The 20,173-nt window shown below is 43.3% G+C and overlaps 2 protein-coding genes across 4 annotated transcripts in view; both read left to right on the top strand.

Annotated features, from left to right (window-relative positions):
- Positions 1–3,895, top strand: part of RNF128 (ring finger protein 128) — a 42,006-nt gene extending 38,111 nt beyond the window's left edge. For both annotated transcript variants that reach the window (XM_056359523.1, XM_056359522.1), the window contains exons 6-7: positions 847–1,000; positions 2,462–3,895. In XM_056359523.1, coding sequence (XP_056215498.1) covers positions 847–1,000; positions 2,462–2,583 — 276 coding nt within the window. In that variant the 3' untranslated portion in view covers positions 2,584–3,895. The remainder of the gene's footprint in view (positions 1–846; positions 1,001–2,461) is intronic.
- A 5,564-nt stretch (positions 3,896–9,459) lies between these two features.
- The window catches only part of TBC1D8B (TBC1 domain family member 8B), a 41,996-nt gene continuing 31,282 nt past the window's right edge, over positions 9,460–20,173 (top strand). The window contains exons 1-2 of one of the 2 annotated variants that reach the window (XM_056359371.1): positions 9,460–9,690; positions 20,062–20,172. In XM_056359371.1, coding sequence (XP_056215346.1) covers positions 9,561–9,690; positions 20,062–20,172 — 241 coding nt within the window. In that variant the 5' untranslated portion in view covers positions 9,460–9,560. The remainder of the gene's footprint in view (positions 9,691–20,061; position 20,173) is intronic. The other variant, XM_056359372.1, reaches the window with a different exon arrangement.

The raw sequence follows: 20,173 nt of genomic DNA, 5'->3' as shown, positions 1-20,173 counted from the left end.
TTAGTGGCAGATCAGTATTAAGCTAGTGTAGTAAAAGCACATACTGAGCTATTTCGTGCTGCCTCTGAGCATGGGTGATAAGCACAGGTGTTGCCATGTCAGTGGCAAGATGCCCCAGGACTCATTGCTGTGTCCCCTTTAGTGAAGCCTGCAGCTGGCCTGGTCTGAGTTGGTATCCTCTTAAGCCTTGGGCAGAATGTCAGCCAAAAAACCGATTGTCATGCATGAGTGAAGAATTGCTCTTTAACTTGTGTTTGCAGCTAAGGGTGTTTCTCAAAGCTTCAGGTAGACTGCCAACTCCACACTGCCCCTGAAACCAACCTCTGCTCAGCTGCTAAAGTACCCAGAGTCCTTGAAAAGTGAATGTGTTAGCATGTATGGCTTTCCTGGAGCCGCGTGACTTCCTAGGAAATGTAAGGAATTTCTCATGTGTTCTCAACTGCTCATTGTGGCCAGTGCCAGGGGAAGATGCCGTTGCCAATGCCTGACGCTGCCTGGACCAGCTAAAATGTATGCCAGAGTTTGCCTGTGGGAGGGAGATCTGCACTGAGTGGAAGGAAGAATCTCTTCCTGGTACTGGGCAGTGAAAGAGAAGAGCTGGCTGAAGAATGCAGAAGCTGCATCTCTGCTTCCCACTTAATTAAGCAGTAATTAATTTTCACATATGAGGCTGGAGGTTAACAGCAGAGCTTTTTTTTCAATTTTAAATTTATTTCTTTCTGGGTAAAAGCTCACTAGACTGTGGTCGTTGCAGGCATTGGTCTCCTGGAAATATGCAGCTTCCTACAAAGTTGTAACTTAACCATTTTCTTTTTTTTTTTTTTTTTTTTTCCCTCTCCCACAAAGGTGGTTGTAGAAGAAGAAGGGATTGAGCCTGTGCAGGCCACAGTATTTAACAGGACAACAAATGTCCCTGAAGTTAATGCAGAGGGTAATCATAGTGGAACAGTTGTACAAGACGTAAATACAACTGTTCCAGAGGAACGTGCACCATCAGAAAGTGAGTCTACTGTTTCATCTGTCTTGCTAGGTTGCATTGCACTCTGCTTATGCTGTGATTTGGGAGGGTTGCCTTAATAACATGTCACAGTGCTTGAATACCCTGAAAAACAAGGTAATATTAATTTTGCCTTCTGTTACAAAACTTGGCTTTGACACTTGGTCTTTGTTTTTAAATGAAGCACAACCTAAATGTGAATTAAAAAACAGTCTATGAAAAGAGTAGTTGAAAGTCAGAAGTTTACAACTTAAAGGCCAAAAAGATTTTTCTGAAGATGTCCCTCATCTCATCATCTCTTCAGAGATTTCATTTGAATGAGTGGGTGCTGCTTTGCCACTAGATTTGTCTGCTTTCAGTAGTTAATTATTTACACAAAACTCTTGTGGAGTCAGTCCTGCTGTAGCTTAGATGATGCAAAATAGAGATGACAAATACTTCAGTTGAATTTCAGATTATGCCAAGACTGAGTCATCCTTGAACACTTTCAGAGAATTTTAATTGGAAAAGACTATCAGCTTTTCCAAATACCTTATCTTTTTGAATAACAGCAAACTAATTGAAAATGTCTCTTTAGTCCTCAATTTTGCCAACACATACTTAGTGTTGCTGTTGACTTTTAAAAATGGAAAGGTTCCAGGTAAACAAGCAAAAGTAACTATACCCTGGATTGTGGAATGACCTTGGGAAGAGGAGTAGGTAGGGAAGCTTTTGGAGGCAAAAGGGATGCTCTGGCTGTGTCTGCTTTGATTTCCTGCGGGAAGCCTAGCTGATAGGAAAGCACGGGATTTGCTGCCTGCATCCTGTGGGATGTGTTGCTCCAGCAAGTGCCTGTATGGGAGTGCCCCATTTAGGTACGTAATGCCCCAGTAGAACAGAGGGCACTTCCTATAAGCTAAACATCAGAAGTTGAAATTGCATCCCTATGTACAACTGAAGTGATGTTGGATTAATTATATGGCTCAGGCCCATGTGATATTCTCACTTCAAGTGGCAAGGACGCACTAACATCAGCCTAACAAGATTAGGCTGTAAGGAGAAGGCCTTCCTCTCGGAGTCAGCCTGTGTCCCACAGTTTAGCCTGAGCCTTAGTCTCTAGAGGTTGCTCCTGATGCCTGTCTTCAGCAGCCCTAAAGTTACGTGAGAATTGCAGAACTTGTCCTCGCATGGCCTTCTGCCACTTGAGCACACAGCCTAGGCTTGCTCTGTGCTAGTGAGAAGTGAACTCCGGAGCTTAGCAGATACCTCTAGAAATGACAGGTAGTGTCAAGAACGGGCTCACAAACCAATGAGGGGGCAGCAGAAGAGTGGTAGTTGGAGTGTGGCCTTGGATTTCCTACTCTGTAGGAAAAGTGCTGGGAAAAGACTGCTGCAGTGGGTTTCTGGAAATAAAGTGAGCATGGCTTGCTTTCAGGTAGTGAAGCTTGCCTGTGACACTTCTTTTCTTGGTTTTATTCTGGACAGATGACGACATCTGCCTTGTAAACAACGAATCTCAGGCCCCTGCTGTGAATGTCCTTCCACATGCTGACAACCTGAGTTTTGAGGCAGATGAAACGCATGTTCCTCGAGTCCTAAGCACATAGCCAGCAACATGGATGGAAGGAGCTGCCTACTGCTGTCACATGTATACCAAATATTGTAGGACTGTATTAGAAAAATATTGCCTTGGCAATGCTAGGATTAAGTAGATTAAATAGACTTGTTCAAATCATAACTCTATGGTTTGCCATTTGTAAAACTGTCTCCCATGTGCAATTTATTTTTAGCACTCTTCAGATAAAGCAGTCTTGAATATAAAGGAAAACATCAGATTTTAACACTAAACCAAAAGCTCCATCTTCAGCAAAGCTTCTCATCAGTGTTTGAGTCATTAGAATAAGGAGAAGATTCTTTGTCATAGCTGTCTCTACTGGGGATTGTTTTGACTTGGGGGTTTTTTGTTGTTTATTGTTTTAATTCAAGTGGATTTTCATTGTAAACAAATTGATTTTGATCTGGTCTCATACTTATTTACCAGACACGGCTTAGTTTTAAGCAACACTGTATTTAATATTTCAGTGCACTAATTTGATAGGAGAAAGTACAAACTAATGCCTGTCAAACTGGATTTTGCCCATAGTGTCTTTGGTCCTCTAGTAAACAGACTGATTCTCTACCTCTCAACTCCAACCTGCCAACCACACATTCCTAAAGGGAAAAGAGAGCTGTAAGCTGACAGGCCAAATCCGACTTGCACAATACTGTAAAGGGAAAGGGAACAATTGCAGGAACTTTTCAAACATGTTTAATATTAGACAATCTTGAAAGATCCTCCATGATTTTTGGAGTTAAAACCATTCTAGCACCAGCAGTATGCCAGAGTCCTGGCTTTGTGAGAGCCTGGGACGACTTCAGGAAGACTGAACTACAGATGAAAAGATAAGATTCTCTGCAAAGGATCTGCTGTGTTTTGGTGAGAAACTGATCCAGCCTCTGAAAAATGCTGAACTGTTGCTGTGCATTGTCTCGCCTGTGTGCTAAAGCTGCAGGGAGAGGAGATGTCTGGTAAACGTAACAGATGATTGGAGAAGCTGTCTGCCGTCTGCGGGGAGTTGAACTGGCGTCGAGGAGGAACACTGGGTGCCTCAACAGTAACTGTAGGTCCTTGCCCGGCGAAGGTAACTAAGGACATCTTACAGATGCACTTTATTTTTTTTATGTCTATCTATGGTTTGTTTCTAATGTGAGCAGAACTTTGTCTTAAAGCCTGCAATAAAGTACTATTGAATCTGGAGGGGAAAAACAATGCATTTTTTTTTTTAGCTATAGTATAATAAAAATTGTTGTAAATATTTAATGATTTGTATTGAATTTGAATATGAAAATTTAAATAAAACTATATTTTTATGACCCTGACTGACATGAAATGTTGATGCCCAACTCTTACATAGTAACAGATGCTGAATTTGCCCTGTCCCACAACCCCAAAACTCATTCAGTTTTGGGAGGCCAAAAAGCAGCAGCGCTTGCCCAAACTAATTGGAATAAGGGGTGCTAATTATGTGCAGGGTGTTACTGTTATATAGACTGAAATTTTGCTGAGAGGCTTAAGGCTGGTAGCTGTACCCCATATGAAAGAAAGCCCAAGCAGCTTAGGGTGTGTTCAGCGAGTTGCTTGGTATACCTCTGAACAGTTGTTTTGGGGAAGTTCAGCGCAAGTCAGTCTCACATGAACATTTCTGATCAGATGGATAGCATCTCACTTTTCCCGTCAGGTTGCTCAGCATCCCTCCTTTACTCAAAAGTTTATGCCTGCTGTGTAAGAAAAAGCATTTTAAAAACAATTACACACCCTTTGTTCTTTACTATGCTATTAGATGTAGTAAAAACCTGTCACTCCCCTGGCCAGTTTGGTAGTAGTTAGTCTTGTGCTTCTTTTTAGCTCAGTTCCTGCTCTAGTGTAGGAAGCGCTGGTTGGTTATGGGCTCAAACTGTAAGGCAGGGTATAATCGGACTTCACTCCAAAGCTGTATTTTGGCTGTGATTGCCTTTCTGTTCTACATCTGAAGTGCAGAGCAGAGAAAGGAACAGATGGGCAGTAAATATGTAACCCCTGAACACCAAACTTCATTTTCGTTTCAAAAAGGTTTTTTAAATTTATTGTGGTGTGTAAGCTGTAATGTAGTAGAATTTCATGATGATGCTTTCAAGAAATCATCTGCCAGTCCTGTGTTTAATAACAACAAGATTTAACCTTACAAGGAAAAGGGGGTGTGGGTGGGATTCGGAACAATTGAATACATTGAAAGGTACTTTGGCTTTTATTTTTCTTCCAATCTATACATTTGGCTTGCTTTGTTTACAGAATTCAAGCCTTTCTATTTACTGTCTTTTAAGAGCAATAAACAGGTTTTTTTTCCAGTACTCATTTTTTTTAAGGGTAAGGTGGGTGCACAGCATTTTCTCAAGGAATGTACTGGGGGATGCAGTAGTTCATGTCAGTGAACTTGGACTACTGTAGGATCAGATGATGTGTATGTGTTTTGTCAAGATGTGAACTTGCTTGAAGCTCAGGCACTTACACTAATTTTCAGGAATATTTTTAGGACTCTTGTATCAAATATTAAGTACTGCTAAAGGGATAAACGTTTGTACCTGAACAGTATTTGAGATACTGCTAGGCAGAAGATTGTAATGCTTCTCTGGTTTTGCAGCTTAACCTGTGAGTCTGCCATGTTCTTGTCTATGCAGATTTACTTGTAAATATTAGCTAGGCAAGGGGTTTTGTTTGCAAATGAAAGTGTGCAGATTTCATGCATGCAGTCTATGATGCTTAACTTGGGTCTGAAAAAACCCACTGTCTTACGTGACTGAACTCTGCAGAGGTTTTCCCCTTTGAGAACATTCATACAGTTCTACCTGCTTTAAATAAATTTTGAAGCTCTACTCTTGCTTTGTATTTTCAAGTTTCCATGGATAGCAGCTGTCTTTAGCTGACCCTGCTTAGAGCACTGTACGGCAGATTTTTCTTTTTTTTGGCAATGCTATGGGCTTGAATAGCTCTGTGGTATGTATACATATATGTGCACTATGGTGTGATACTCTTTTCTCTAAGCAAAAGGCAAATAGGATGTGCCTGGGGATAGAGTTGTTCCTGAAATGCAGGCTTACTGTTATTATGAAATAGTTTTGGGGTTTGCCATAACACATGCTAACATTTGCATATAAGATGCTGGAAATTATGGGCCCACGAGTGGTAACGGTTGCTAAAATATCCGCTTCTCGACTCTGTTAATATTCCCATTGAGTCACACAGCCATGTCAATTATCCTACCCCTGAAGAAAAAGCAGAACAGCCTCCAGCATCATCTCCAAGTGTTTACTCACTGCTGTCATTTATCTCCCCCAGGAAAGCTCTGATCCAGGCACTTCACTCAAACGTTTGCATGCCCTCAAAGCGGGGCTGGGAAACATTTTTTTTATCCCTGCAGGAGAAGAAGCCTTGTCACCTGGTGCTAGATTACTGTGCTTTTTTGTAAACCAGGCTTTACGGCAGTGGGATTTTACTTTACATCTCAAACCAAAATAACACAATTTTCTTATACTGAGGGAAACTTTCAGGTGTACCTACATAAATGTAGTTATAGGTGAGATTTTTGCTTAAGGGAAAATCAGGACTTGTGATGAGGGGCTGCAAACATACAAAAGCAGCTTGAGTCACAAGGGCAGGTGGACTCTTCCCATAAAATGGAAAGACTTAGTCCATCTCAGTCTTTAGACGGAAAGATCTGCACTTCTCTAATGACCTAACAGTTGGACAGAATAAATATACACATCTGCCTTGGCTGTGTGGTTTAATGTAGTTTCATTCCCTGTTTAACATACACCAGCTCAGTAGGTAGCCCTGCCTTTTCACCCAGCTTTAGATCAATGTCTTTGTGTGCAGATTTGAGCGGAGTTCCACTCCCGCAGGGGTGTAACGGTTGGCGTTTTGGAATAGGTGAAAGAAAGTCTACTGGCTTTGGCAATTTAATTTTGGTTCTGAGGGAAACTTGAAACCAAACTGCAGTGTTCACCCACTGAATTAACAACTATGTAATTCTCTGCACTGGTTGTTCAACTGTTGGTTATACAGAGTGAAGCCAAAATTTACATATATAGCTATTTATTTATGTAATCTTGGCTGTGGTTATTTGAGGGAAGTAATTTACCATTTCTAGGAGGTCTTTAATACAGTAAAAGAAAAGTTCTGCAGTGCTAAATGGATCTCTGTTGCTGTAGAATGCATTGATTAGACTGTAGGATGATTGTGTACTGATTAAGAAATAACTCAAGTGCCTAAAATAAATTCCTCCAAGCCAATAGAGGGGCACTCTTTGCATTCCAGTGCCTGAAGAATTGGAAAAAAGACAGGCATTCAAGACCTTGAATCAAGGGAGAGGAAAACAAACCAGATGTTTTCCAAGCAGTAGCATTTTACTGTTAATTTTTTATCCAATTAACAAGGTTTGAATCTTCCATAAGAAAGCCACTTATGTCCTAACATGCCCAGCATACGTGAGATGCCAGAAGCCAAGCTTACAATTAGCATCAGAATTAGAAGATCTGTATTAGATCCTTAATAGGTATTTCCTATATCCAAGGGCTTGGCTAATTGGGGAAAATGAAATGGTAAACACTTTCTGGGAGTGCTCTTAGAAGAGCAGTATCCATGCAGGAGTCACCCTACCAGTTCAGCTGGTAGATCTCCAGGAACCCACTAATGTTTGTTACTCTCAGTCACTTCAGGTGCGGGGACTGAAAAAACTGCCTCATGAAGAGCAATGTGCTACTACATCTAGTTGTTTGCCTTGTCTCATTGGTGTCTTATCTGTGTTAGTTACCACATGCTGGGTTGGGTAATGACTTTTAATTCGTTGTTCCTTTTTAGTAAAGGTAAAGCACCAGAAATGTGTTGCTTCCTGCTCTGTTATAAAAACAGCTAAAAAGAATAGTAGTATTAGTTAAATTTATTCGGTCCCAAAGGTAAAACCTTTTAATACTACAGCTTCTCTTGTTGCGGTGCAATAATTGATTGGAAGAAAAGAGAAAAAAGGTCTCATACCGGTGCAATTCACCCAGGTTTGAAGCCTTCCAGTGAGTTAAATGTGACTACACACTTGGTTCTGCTTTCACACTGGTGCTTTTGGGTAGGTGGCTCCTTATGCAGCTGGAACTGGACAGGCATTGCCAAACATTTTTCTGTAAGTGCTTGGCAAAATCTCTCTGTGCCTGTGCTCACAAATACAGCAGTGCTGGCAGAAGCATTTTTGGTAGTGAAGTACATCTGGGACTGTTGAAAGGGATGAAAAGGAGACAGGATAAAGCAAAAGTGCCAAGTTTGCCACCTATAGTGTATGACGTGCATAATTATTTTTTTTTTTTAGAAAAAGCTCAAGGCAGAGGCTGAATTTAAACAACTGTTTAACAGTTTAACTGTGATGAATTGTTCGTATGATATTCAATCAATAAACATTACTTTTTAAAATCTCAGGAAGGTCCGTTATGCTGGAAAGCAAGCACTTAGGGAAAGATCTGACAGGACAGCCAACTGCAGAGAAGTGCCTGGGAAATCGGAATATCCTACTCACTCCATTTACACCAAATGACAGCCTGTGTCAGAAACAGGAGCGAATCATGCACAGAGGTGGTAAAAGACAGTAACCCAGACAAGTCCCCAGTGCCAGTGACCTGGAGTGGAGAAGGCAGTGGGGATTGCACTCCTGGAGTTTTTGTTTGTGTTTTTGGTCAGAACCAAAAGATGCCATTTAGGAAGCACAGTGCTATCAAGTATAAGGCCTCATGGAGAGATCTGGAGCTCTTTGGGATATAGTGAAGAGATTGAAGATGAAACTGCAAGACAGGGGGCTCAAGTGCAGCCCCTGTGAGTATGAAAGCTGCAGGCTTGTTCCTTAACAGTATAGATTGATTGATTCCAGTGCAGAAAACTGGTAAAGTCAGTCTGCAAATAATCTGAAGAGCTAGTCATTGAGGACAAATGCCAAAGGTCTTGCAGACAGATCATGAAAATACTGAGACTGTGCATCAAGCTGCTGTTAAGGCAACCAAAACATCTACTCTGCTCCAAATTAGCAGTGGATCGTGTTGGGTGATAGAAGCAATGAAGCAGATTGTCTTTTTATAACATGAAATGTAAATAGGCAACATGGGCCATATGGCTGCTTCTGCAGCTGATGGGGCTGCTCCTCCGCTTCCAGCCTGGCCTGTGACCAGGGAGGGGGCACACACGGGCGTTGTGACAGGGGTGCTGTTGTCGGTGGAGGTCATGGCTCCCTTCCTTGCATGGCCGGTTTTTCCTGTGTGTTTTTTCTTTGCCCGACTCTCCTGCTGCAGCATAAGGCTTAGTGCTTTCAGGAAAACAAACGTAAAAGCCAAACAAAGTCTCTGCTGACGTATGTCTTGTCTTCTGGGCTGAAAATGGAGTGACATCTGGCCAAAATTGAAAATAGGACGTCTCTCATTGGGAGAAAAGACAAAAAAGTATGCCACCCGCTCAACAGCAGGTCCTTCCCTCCGCCTTGCAGGGACAGGCCGGGGGCCCGCTGGGGAGCTGCGGGCCTGCTGCGGCCCGGCCTGAGAGGGGCGATGTCGGGCCGCACAGCCCCCGGCCGGGGGCAGGGGAGGTGCTGTGTGCGGGGAGTGGAAGGAGGAGCCTCTCTCCGAGCATGTGGGGCAGAAGGAGCCGCAACTCCCGGGCCGGGACGAGCCTCGGGTGGGCTGCATGCCCAGCTCCCCCGTCCTCCCGCCACCCGCCCCTGACGGCCCGGCAGGCAGCGGCCCAGAGCGCGGGAGGCGGGCGGCCGCGCAAGGCCCGACGGGAGCTGTAGTGCGGAGGCAGCGGCGCTGCGCGGCCCACCCGCCGCGAGGACTACATTTCCCAGCATGCCTCGGGGCACGGGCGCCCCCCACCCCCCAGCTCCCCGGCGGCGGCGCTTGGCAGCGGGGCTGCGTGCGTGGGAGCGGGAGGCCGGGCGGCGCGGCGGGCATGGGCGGCGGCAGCGGGGAGTGAGGGGCCGTCGCGATGTGGCTGAAGCCCGAGGAGGTGCTGCTGAAAAATGCCCTCAAGCTGTGGGTGCAGGAGCGCTCCAACCAGTACTTCGTGCTGCAGAGGCGGCGGGGCTACGGCGAGGAGGGCGGAGGCGGGCTGGCAGGTACTGCCCCCCCGGGGGCCGCGGCAAGGGCTCCCCCCGGCTCGGCGCCGCCTCAGGCGCGGGCCCTCGGGGGCTGGCGGGGCCAGGGGCCGGCGGGCGGGCTGGAGGGGGCGGGGGGCCGTTTGCCGGGCCTGGGACCTCCGGCTCCAGAGGGGCAGGGAGGAGGGGAGGCTCGGCCGAGGTTTGGAGCCCTCGACCTTCGTGGGGGTCTCTCCCTCCCCCCGCCTCCTTTCCCCTGGCACGTCAGAGGCGTTTCAGAAGCCATCCCAGCGGGAAGAAGGACGGTTTGGTGAAGTTTCTGGCACGCTGCGTGTGGGATGGGGCCCGCTGGTGCCCGTGGTGGCAGGGAGAGCCCGGCGGGGCAGTGCCTGCTGGCAGGGCTGGGGCAGCCGCCCGCTGTGGGCCAGCTGCCTCCCTGCGGGGCGGCCCATGGAGCTGGGCTCGCGGAGCCCAAAACAGCCCTTGGCTCCGGTGGGCAGCCTGGCCCGGTTGGGTTTGCAGCTTGTTGGAAGAGGACACGTCAGAAGAAATGACGGATCAGTCTTGCTTTGGTAGGGTGCTGGTTTCCAAATCCCTCCTTTTCCCACATGCATCTGAGGCTGCTTGAAATGAGCTCCTGCTCAGACATTTCTGATCACTTATTTTAAAACCAAGCGTATGTTTTGATGGATGGGTGGGTCAGGAAACTGATGCTATATAATAAACATCATTTCATGAGAATTTCAAGGTACAGAGCAGAGTTTCTATTTTTAATTCTCGTCTGTATCGTTACGCATTGCAGGGACCCCAGCTACCACTGAGACCTCTGTTGTGGTAGCTGTTCAGACTAGAATTGACTTCTTCATAAGCCTGGTGACACCCGTCATTGACCCTGTCAAGGAGAAATGCTAAAGCAGAGTAAAGTTGTTCTTGGGTGGGATATGGCTCTTGGTTATTATGCGTGAGTTGCATCCCTCTGGATTTTCTAGGCTCTCTCTAGTTGTGTCATCATAAAGCAAGCTATATAAAGCATGAGGCATAATTGCCTGGTTGAAACATTTATTCGTTCTGCCAGACAAAAACACAAAGTCCAAGCTTTTGACTGGTGAATTTCAGGATGTAGAAATACCCCTCCCAGCTGGAGGTGGGGCAGTCTTCATTGGCATTTGAACCACTTGCAGGGCGCAAGGAAAGTGTAAAATGAAAGCATCACAAAATCCCAGATTCTCTTCTAGGCATATCATGGTACTATAGATAGATAGATAATGTTAGGCTTTGCCTTAGAACCACAGGTGATATTTTGCAACCTTGGAAGTCTTGCGGTCACCAGGCTAGATGGGCCATTCTCTGCCCTAGTATCTTTGAAAGCCAGGGAGGCTGAGTTGGTATGAAGATTGACTTTCTGTGTGATAAAATTCATTTAATAACCATCTGAAGTGAAACAACGAGAACTAGAATTAGGTGTTCATTTAAAAACGTAGGCTTATAGCTGGACAGATGCCTGGAGCTTCCTGGTGCCCTTTGGTTTTTGGTGGAGGAGAGGCTTCTACCACTCGTCTTCTGTCCTTGATGGCATTTGACAGCATGGGAAAACACTTTGGTGGGATAGTTCCTGGGTTACGTTTTGTTGTGGGTTTTTTTATTAATGCAGCATTGCATGTTTTATTTCTGTAACTTTTCTCATAATGTGAGATGCATACAAATTTCATCTGTGCAAGTAATATTTTTCACTGGACAGAAACTAAAAGAGTGAGATGTTACTGAATTCAAATAGTGACTAAGAAACGTTAACAAGAAATTTGGAAAAAATGCAGCTACATTTTTGTTTGCAGGTCTGAAAATATTCGAGCCTCCTAGGTATAATCTAGCATAATTTGCTCTGCCTGATTTTAATTTCATATTTCTGTGTGTCACTCAAGAAAATTAGCACTTACTTTAGAAAGCAATGAACCGCTATTATGAGATCATCGCAAATGTGCCAAGTAAATTCTTGTTCTGAATGGCATTTTTCAGCAGGGGAGACAAGGGTAGAGGTGACTGGTAGCATTGAGAGACTGGGGAGCTATGAGTGAAAGAAGCAGGCAGCAGTGCGATACCAAATTGTGAGGGAAGAGAGGGGCAATGCCTCAAGACTGGAATGGGAAGAATGATGAACAGTGCTGCAGGGTTTGAATAGCAGTAATGAGGACTGGCTGAGGTGGCATTAGCAAAGGATTCCCAAGAATACAGGAGTACACTGGTAAGACAGGCTTTCATAAGCGGAGATGTGAATTTTGAGGAAGCAGCCAATAGCTGGAGAAGGTACAGACCAAGGAGAAAAAGATAGATGACAGCAGAGACACTTACGTGAAGGAAGGCTGGGAACTGTGGTACTGTCCTAGGTTTTGAAAGAAGGCTGCAGCTGGGTTTGTTTGTATGACCCTTCTGGACTGACTGTTACAGCAGTACCAGTTTGTAATCTGTAGGTAACAGCTCTTACAGCTTGTGTCGACACGCACGAGAGTTCTGAGTTGGCTAATGTGGATAAAAATAATCTTGTGCTGGTTTTGCTTAGCCTTGGCTCTCTTCCTGCAGGTGTGTGCCTGCTTAACTTTACGTTTCATTCTCTTTACTTTCTTAGACCTCACCTGAGGATACAGATGGTGTAACCTGTTTGACTGGTTCTACATCTGATAATTCAGCATGCAGCAGACTGTTCCAGAGTATGTTGCTGTATGTCTGGCAGTGTAGCTGTGTGACCATCTCCTCTGGTTGTTCTGTCTTCTGCAGAGCCACTGTGGGAGAGCTACCCAGGTTTTCTAAAGTGTGTTGATAAGAATATATTTAGGCAAAATGGCCCATGTGCTGAAGCGCAGTTATGATGACACAAAACCTGTGTTGTGAATGTACGTACCGTAACCAAGGTCTAATGAGATTAAGCGTGTTGGTCACAAAGATGTTGCTTTGGTTATAGTTCAGGCAGGACCTTAATTAGGAGATGGGTATTCCAGGAGTAGTTATATGAATGAGTATTTGGTGTTATAAAATACCAATCTTTCACTAAAATGTGAACAAATGAATTGTTTTCTGCTTCCATTGTTTCAGTTTGCCTCTTTTCTGTTTGAGAAATTTAAGTAGAACACAACTGTGAGAGGAGAAAAACTTTCAATGAAATACATGATTAGAACTAATCTTCCCTGCTTGTTCTGTGTGCTGTGCTTGGAAGGGTAGGGAAAAACCCTGGCTCTCCAAGTCCTGGATTTCCTCCGGCAGTTATTACCATCCTGAATCTGTAGAAGACCCTCTGCTGGTATTCCTGCTTTTTAAAAGATGTAGCTTGTCTGTATCATCGCTAGCTAGCTCGCAGGCATAGGAGCTTGGAGGAAGGGGAGACAGAGCTCAGCTTGTATGTGTGCTCTTGGGAAACGTTCCTTATCTAGTATCTGTCAAAAGGAATAATTTTGAAGTATTATCGAATCATGGATGTCAATGGCAAGGACCTTGTGTGTTCACAAATTAAAAAAGGACTTGGTAATCTTTGTACAAACTTCAAGAAATTTGTTTTGGTAAGAACTGCAGGACAGGAGAGGAGACTTGCACTGTAGCTGGACCTGGTATGCAGCAAAGAAGATGTTTGCTTTTCAAAATTTAAAAGGTCTGTGCTGTGACATCACTAAATGTACATTAGTAGAATAAATGGCAGAGATCATTTATACGTACTGGTGCTTTAGCACACAGCTTTTGGTGTGGTTTGCTTGCTGCGGGTCCTCATCTGTGATGGAAATCAAAATGAAAACTTGCTGGTTAATAAAGATCTGAAATGATCTCTGCTGCATGTTTGTTTCAGGAGCTGTAGCAAAGATTATTTTGCAGTGTGTATATTTGTGAGACAAATAACACTACTCTGTTAAGAAGCATACTTACACTTAGGGATGACAGGTGGGAAAATGACCAGCACATGCTTCCCAGTTTGTGTTACACAACTTTTTAGTTGCACAGAAGCAAAGACAAGAAAGAGCTGTGACATTTATGATACTTTTGGCTGTACCAAGGAGACTAATACTTAACCTTTTTGCAGAGTTTTGCTTCTGTTTTTCCCTTCTTTCAAGGATATCTTTATTGCCACAGATAAGCCAGATGGATTGCCACACAAGGGCTTGGATACGCACCTTAGTTTAATGAGTTACTGTTGTCTTAACAGAGTTACAGTTTTTTCACTGAAGGCTTAAACTAACCTGTTTTACATCTCAATTGACTGAGAACATTCGCATCTCAGCCCATGCTCAGTATTTTAGCTGAGGCTTTTTAGTCATGGGTTAAGTTAATTTGGGAAATAAAATTAAGCAAACAAGAGTTCTGTGCTTAATTTGAAGTAGTAGAAAAAAGGGTCTTATGCACAAGTTGGCATTCATGTGTTTTACATGAAATACACAGAGATGGTGGCTTTTCATGTTTTATATGGTATGTATTTGTGTCTTAGTTTATCTAGTAAAAACTGGGGCTAGCCTTATTTATTTTTTTTTAAACTGAACCAAAATGCTCTGTAAAACTACTTTCTGTTACAAAATGAAGCTTTATCCTGTCTCTGTAAATAAATATCTATTGTAGTAAGGATTTACAGTTTGGGTCTCCTGCACCGTAATTTGGCAACAGTTCACTCTGGATGTGTGTTTCTCCTCTGATACTGTATCCTGCACCAGAGAAACCTTTGTGGAACTTAAATAGCTTCTGCTATGTTACTCTGGTAGTTTTTGGTTTCAGTGGACCTGCATCATCTGAATATTTTTTTTTAAAAGGTTTTGCTGAAAAATACAGTCCATTTAAATTGTAGTTGGGATATTTGAATTTGTCCTTGTTTAGTAATGCAGTGGATTTCAGTTTTGTAGTAAAACTGTATATTTTACGTGCTATTCCTATTGATTTTATTCCTTGCAGTTGTATGTAGGTATTACATTGCCTTCAATATTTGTTTTTCTTTTTAATTCACAATTTATTAACAGGTTGACTTTATAGTAAAAAGAAAAAAAAACCTAAAAAAATTGATTTGAGGTTCATTGCTTTTATTTTTCACGTTTATAGTGTTTCAAACCTAGAAATTCTAGTTGTCAGGACATAGCTATTAAAGACCTCTCTTACGGATGCTGTAGGCTTTCTTGCTGTGAGGTGTCCTGCATAGGATTTGGTGGAGTCTCTTTGTGTACCTAAGAACTGTACGCTGAAGGCTTAGGAGAGTGCCTGTAAATGGTGCTAGCTCCTGGATTACGATAAGCTATCTGATCAAAATGAAAGATGCTGTGGTAGTGGGTTTGCCTGGCAAGGATTTGGTAGTGGGGGGATGCAGGGCTGGCTTCTGTGAGAAGCTGCTAGAACCTTCCCCTATGTCCAATAAAGCTTCCAAGAGGGGACCTGCCACTGGCCAAGGCCGAGCCCATCAGCAACAGTGGTAGCGCTGCTGGGATGACATATTTAAGAAGGGGGAAAAGGCTGCTGTGTGACAGCAGCTGTGGGAGGGGAAGGGGGCTGTGTGAGAGCAGCAGCCCTGCAGCCCCCCAGGCTGGGGCAGGTGGGGGCCGGGAGGGCTCCAGGTGCCAGAGCAGAGATTCCCTGGCAGCCCGTGGTTCAGCCCCCGGCGGGGCAGGCTGTGCCCCCAGCCCGTGGGGAGCCCCCGGCGGGGCAGGCTGTGCCCCCAGCCCATGGAGATCCATGGTGGAGCAGGCTCCCCCCACCCTGCAGCCCGGGCAGGGGGTGCGCACAGGAGCTATGACCGGTGGGCAGCCCACTCTGGAGCAGGCTGCTGGCAGGACCTGTGGCCCGGTGGGGAGAAGAGCCCGGGCAGGTTTGCTCCAGGGTGGGGGACCCTGTGGGGGTCCTGGGCTGGGGCAGTCTGTGCCTGAAGGGCTGCACCCTGTGGAAGGAACCCACGATGGAGCAGCTCATGAGGAACTGCAGCCCACGGGAAGGACTTGTGTTGGAGAAGTTTGTGGAGGACAGTCTCCCATGGGAGGGACCTCACGCTGGAGCAGAGGAAGAGAGTGAGGTGGAAGGAGCCCAACGTGTGATGAACTGGCCACAATGCCTGTTCCCTTTCCCCCTGCGCCGCTCCGGGGAGAGGAGGTAGAGAAAATCAGGGGCGAAGTTGAGCCCAGGAAGAAGGGAAGGGTGGGGGGGATGGTGTTTTAAGATTTGGTTTTATTTCTCATTATTCTACTCAGATTTGATTGGCAATATGTTAAATTAATTTCCTCAAGTCTTCTGTTTTGCCCGTTACAGTAATTGGTGAATGATCTCTCTCTGTCCTTATCTCAATCCATGACCCTTTCATCACATTTTTTTCTCCCTCTATCCAGATGAGGGGGGGACTGATAAGGCAGCTTGGTGGGCAACTGATGTGCAGCCAAGGTCAACCCACCACAGCTCTGACAAACTTGTTTTACAGTATTTTTTCCCCTTTGTTTCTGCTCGGATTAGCCTTTGAATTCTTCAGATTGTAGAACTGAGCAGTTATTGATGAAATGAAGCTGACTGTAGCTGCAGAATACCACTTTCTGCAGTTGTTGCCACTCAGGGAAACCTTTTACAGTATTTTCAAACAGCTCCTTTATATGATGTGTATAAACTGAGAACTCAATTGTACATCAAAGTGTCTCCTTTCCAAAATACTTGGTGTTGTGGGGCTGACCAGTGTTGTGCTAATACAATATTTCTGTTTGTAAGGAACTTTTCCAGTCTTGTAAATATTTTATATCCCTTAACACTTCTAATGTAGCAAATCAGGAGATTGTCTCATCCAGTTTTAATGTAATTAATTATTGATCTCAAAGGTACTGTTAGAGAACAGGCTTGTGCTAAGTTTGCTTCAGAACAATAGTGCTCTTTAAAAAAAAAACCACAATGGCATGTTTTCTTTGCTTCTGATTCTTCATTGGTAAAATGGAACTTAGATTATTCTGTTTGCATTACACTAGTCCCACAAAGGGTAAGAACTAGTCAGATTGCTGGGTATGACATTTAAAATAAGATTCTCAGCAACAGAAAACATTGACATAGTAATCGACAGCTATTCCAGGAAAAAAAAAAACAAAACCAACCCACCCAACTTTGAGATTGTGGATTGAAAAGGACCAAAAAAATAATGAAAAAGGCAAATATTAGTACTCTCTTGATGTATTTGGTGAAATAAATATAGAAGAACAAAGTGGTATTGCCCCCAAATGGCAAAATGCTGGGAAGATATTTTCATGTAACATGTCGGCTTTGTTGCTGTAAATTGATACAACAGAGAGCAGAATTCATTGCTGATACGTTTTGCTGCATGTCTCTCTAGATAACGTTCATATTTTGCTAACCAAGTGTTTTAGAGACTTTTGGGAAGAATACATTCTTATTTCAAAGCTGTGCTGGGTACTGGATTCCTTCCCTTTATTTTCTAGGGTATTTCACCCTATTTATTTAAGTATCTAGGATATTTCTCGGTAGTTTTACTCAAGCAGCTCTGAAACTTAAAATGTTTTCTAAAAGCAGAGCTCTTTCTCCCTGAAAATGTGCACCATCTTCCATATTTACAGCTGAAGTCATTCCCTGAGTGAGGCAAGAGGATGGATGATTTAGGTGGAATCCCCAGTAGAAACTGTGGGGTCTAGCTTTGAGCAGAGATGAGGGTAGATGACATTCTGTAGGACGTCCCTAAAAGTTGTTGTTGGGGAGCAACATGTTCTGCATTTCATCAGCGAGGGGTTGGCAAGTATGGCATGAGCTGTTCTTTCCCCCTTGCCTCCCTTATGGAGAGATAATGCTCCTGTCTGGGCTGAGCAGTTACTGATACTTTTGTTTTACTCCTTTATTTTACAGTTAATAATACAGGTGCATAATACAGGTGCATTTTAAATCTCTGCAACCCTGGAAGTGAGTCATTCTTCAGCAGGCTTGTGTGAATGGAGTTAGCAGAGTGCCAGCAAAACGCTCAGCAGTGCTCTTACTTGCCTGCATGAACGTGGGTCTTGATTTCCCGTTGGGAACAACAACAGAAGGGAGTGTCTGCTGAGAAGCACCCAACAACTTATAGTTACGGAAACCCTGACTGGTAGTACTGTATTCAAAAAAATGTGTGGCTCATAGAGCACTTTCAAGACTAGGGTAAGAATGTAAGACTGCTGATTCCTTGCAGTTGTGCCAGTGGCCATAGCCCTGCAATTAGTTCGTCACGATGTGTCGAGTATGTATTGGCTTAATGCAAACCTGTAGTCTATATCACATTCGTGGACAAAGCAGTATTGACTAGTGGGACTGTTGAAGTGGCTGATACTAACCTGATAATAGTTCGTTGTGTCTAAAACCTAATGACCTTCCAAGCAGACAGAAACCGTTAGGGCATTTTGAGGAGTGCACTCACTGTTGTCATCATTCTCTCAAGCTGAGCAGTTCCATTGACCTTATAAATGGGGACTAATGTCCTTGTACTGTATATCATAACAAATTACATTAGGAGAATTGTGAATGAAATAATTCATCATTTGCTGAAGCAAAGTCAACTTTGAGATCAGCTCAGTGTTATGACTCATTCATTAAGCCAAAGCTCTTTAAACAGACATAAATGTTACCTATTCAATGTCTGACTTAAGTTAGAAACTAAAAAAAATATTCTACTTTCCAACAGTAACTTAGAATCTGTGAATTGCAGACAAGACAAGATGGTAATTCTGATTGATGAAATGTACTGGTCTTTGGGTTTGGGTTTTTTTTGTGTGTTTTTCGTTACTACTCACTTCCATTTTCTTGAAGAGAGGCAAAAGCATTCTGAAGCTTGAATAGCCACAGTAAGGTTGTCACACAGGCTCTATGCTGAAAGTGTATCCTTAGGAAAACCATGTTCTGAGGATGACTGTCTAGACTTCTCAATTTTGTCTTACTTTGCTTTCTTGTATTCCTCACAATTGTTATTTTTCAGAGTTTGAGAGGGGGGTTAATGGAAAGAAAGTGGAACAAAAAGTACCAGAAGCCAACCTAAAAATTCTGAAATAACTTTTGAGGGACGCATTTGAATTGACCTAAATCTAATGATTCTGTGGAGTGTTAAAAGCCTGAATCAAAATATCATTTTCCATTAAAGATGGAAGGGTACTTAGAGGTGCTATAAGGGGTATATTAACTTTGTATACAAGCTCTTTACCTTAATAGCATTTTTTTGGGAATATCCTGCATCCGTGGTCTCAGCAGGTTTCTGGAATATACTTTACAGCATCTCTTTGGGTAATTACATCTCTCATATTTTTATGGGTAGACTTGTCTCTTATTTTGCAGTTCTTCTGTCGAAGAATAAAAGCTCTTTGTGATTGCTTTGGTAGCTTTGTTTTAGTTGAACTTTCAGTTTATGTGACCGTGCTATGAGGATGGCAAGCATGGGGAGTAAAGGAAGGAAGCATAAGATACTGTTGCTTGTATTTTTGTTTCTGTTGTAACAAGAAGAAAAGTGCATCAGGATCCAAAAGCTTGTATTTTTTCTATATGGATTTTTCTTCTTTTAAAATTCCCTGATTCTTAGAGTTGAAAGGAACTTTTAAGATATCTGGGTTAATATTTTTAGTATTGTGCAGAAAGAATGATTTTGGCAGCCAAGATAAAATGCATACTCATTTTCTCAGGAAACTTTTTGCTCCCAGTTATGGAGAGATGAAGTATGTCTCATTAATGAAATTAGTATATTTTGATCTGAACTCTCATAGGAGCTAATTCAATATTTAGTGGCAGGGAGGGACATGCCCATTGTATCTTGGGTGTATAAGCTATAGGGGAATAATGCACTTTATGTAATATACTTACGCATGTGATGGTAGGATGAAATATTAGTGTTCCACACTTAATGTAGAAGTCATCTGATAGACTGTTTATGAAGAATGGCAGGCATTTTCTAGCTACAGTGTGGTATAAGCAGCAAAACTTTTGTATGTACAGAAAGTATGACATAGCGTTCCCATGCAAAAATGGTGGGATTTTCATAAAAATTGGACATAATGGAATTGGTCTCCTAGGAGCTGTTCCCTGTGACTGGAAAATAGAACAAAAGTAAATAACTAATTAAAAGGTAGTTCAATTACTGCTTGTGAAAGCTGGGAACTACCACGTTATGTTGGTTGTCCTCTGGTTTGCCATACTACATGACTATCGCTTCCAAGGGTGTTATCGCAAAAAAACTTCTTAATCCGCATTTTGCGTTTAGAATGGCTTTTACTGGATCAAAATATCCAAAGAGGTTCCTCTGGGAGTACTTTTTGCTTTACTCATTTGTACTTTTTAATTTTCTCAGAGTTCATTAGTCCTTACTTGGGTAGCATTCCTATTCACTAAGAAAAGAATCAGGAGCGTACATTTCAAAACCTTAGTTTCACCATGCTGTATACCTTTTCTTGAATACAACAGGTCTTCTTGTGGGAACATTAGATGCAGTGTTGGATTCTACATCGAAGGTTGCCCCATTTCGCATCCTGCATCAGACACCAGACTCCCAAGTCTACTGGTCCATTGCATGTGG

The sequence above is a fragment of the Falco biarmicus genome, chromosome 14 (genome assembly GCF_023638135.1).
Source record: "Falco biarmicus isolate bFalBia1 chromosome 14, bFalBia1.pri, whole genome shotgun sequence".
Lineage (NCBI taxonomy): Eukaryota > Metazoa > Chordata > Aves > Falconiformes > Falconidae > Falco > Falco biarmicus.
Note: the sequence above shows the minus strand (reverse complement) of the source record. Positions and strands in the feature narration are given on the sequence as shown.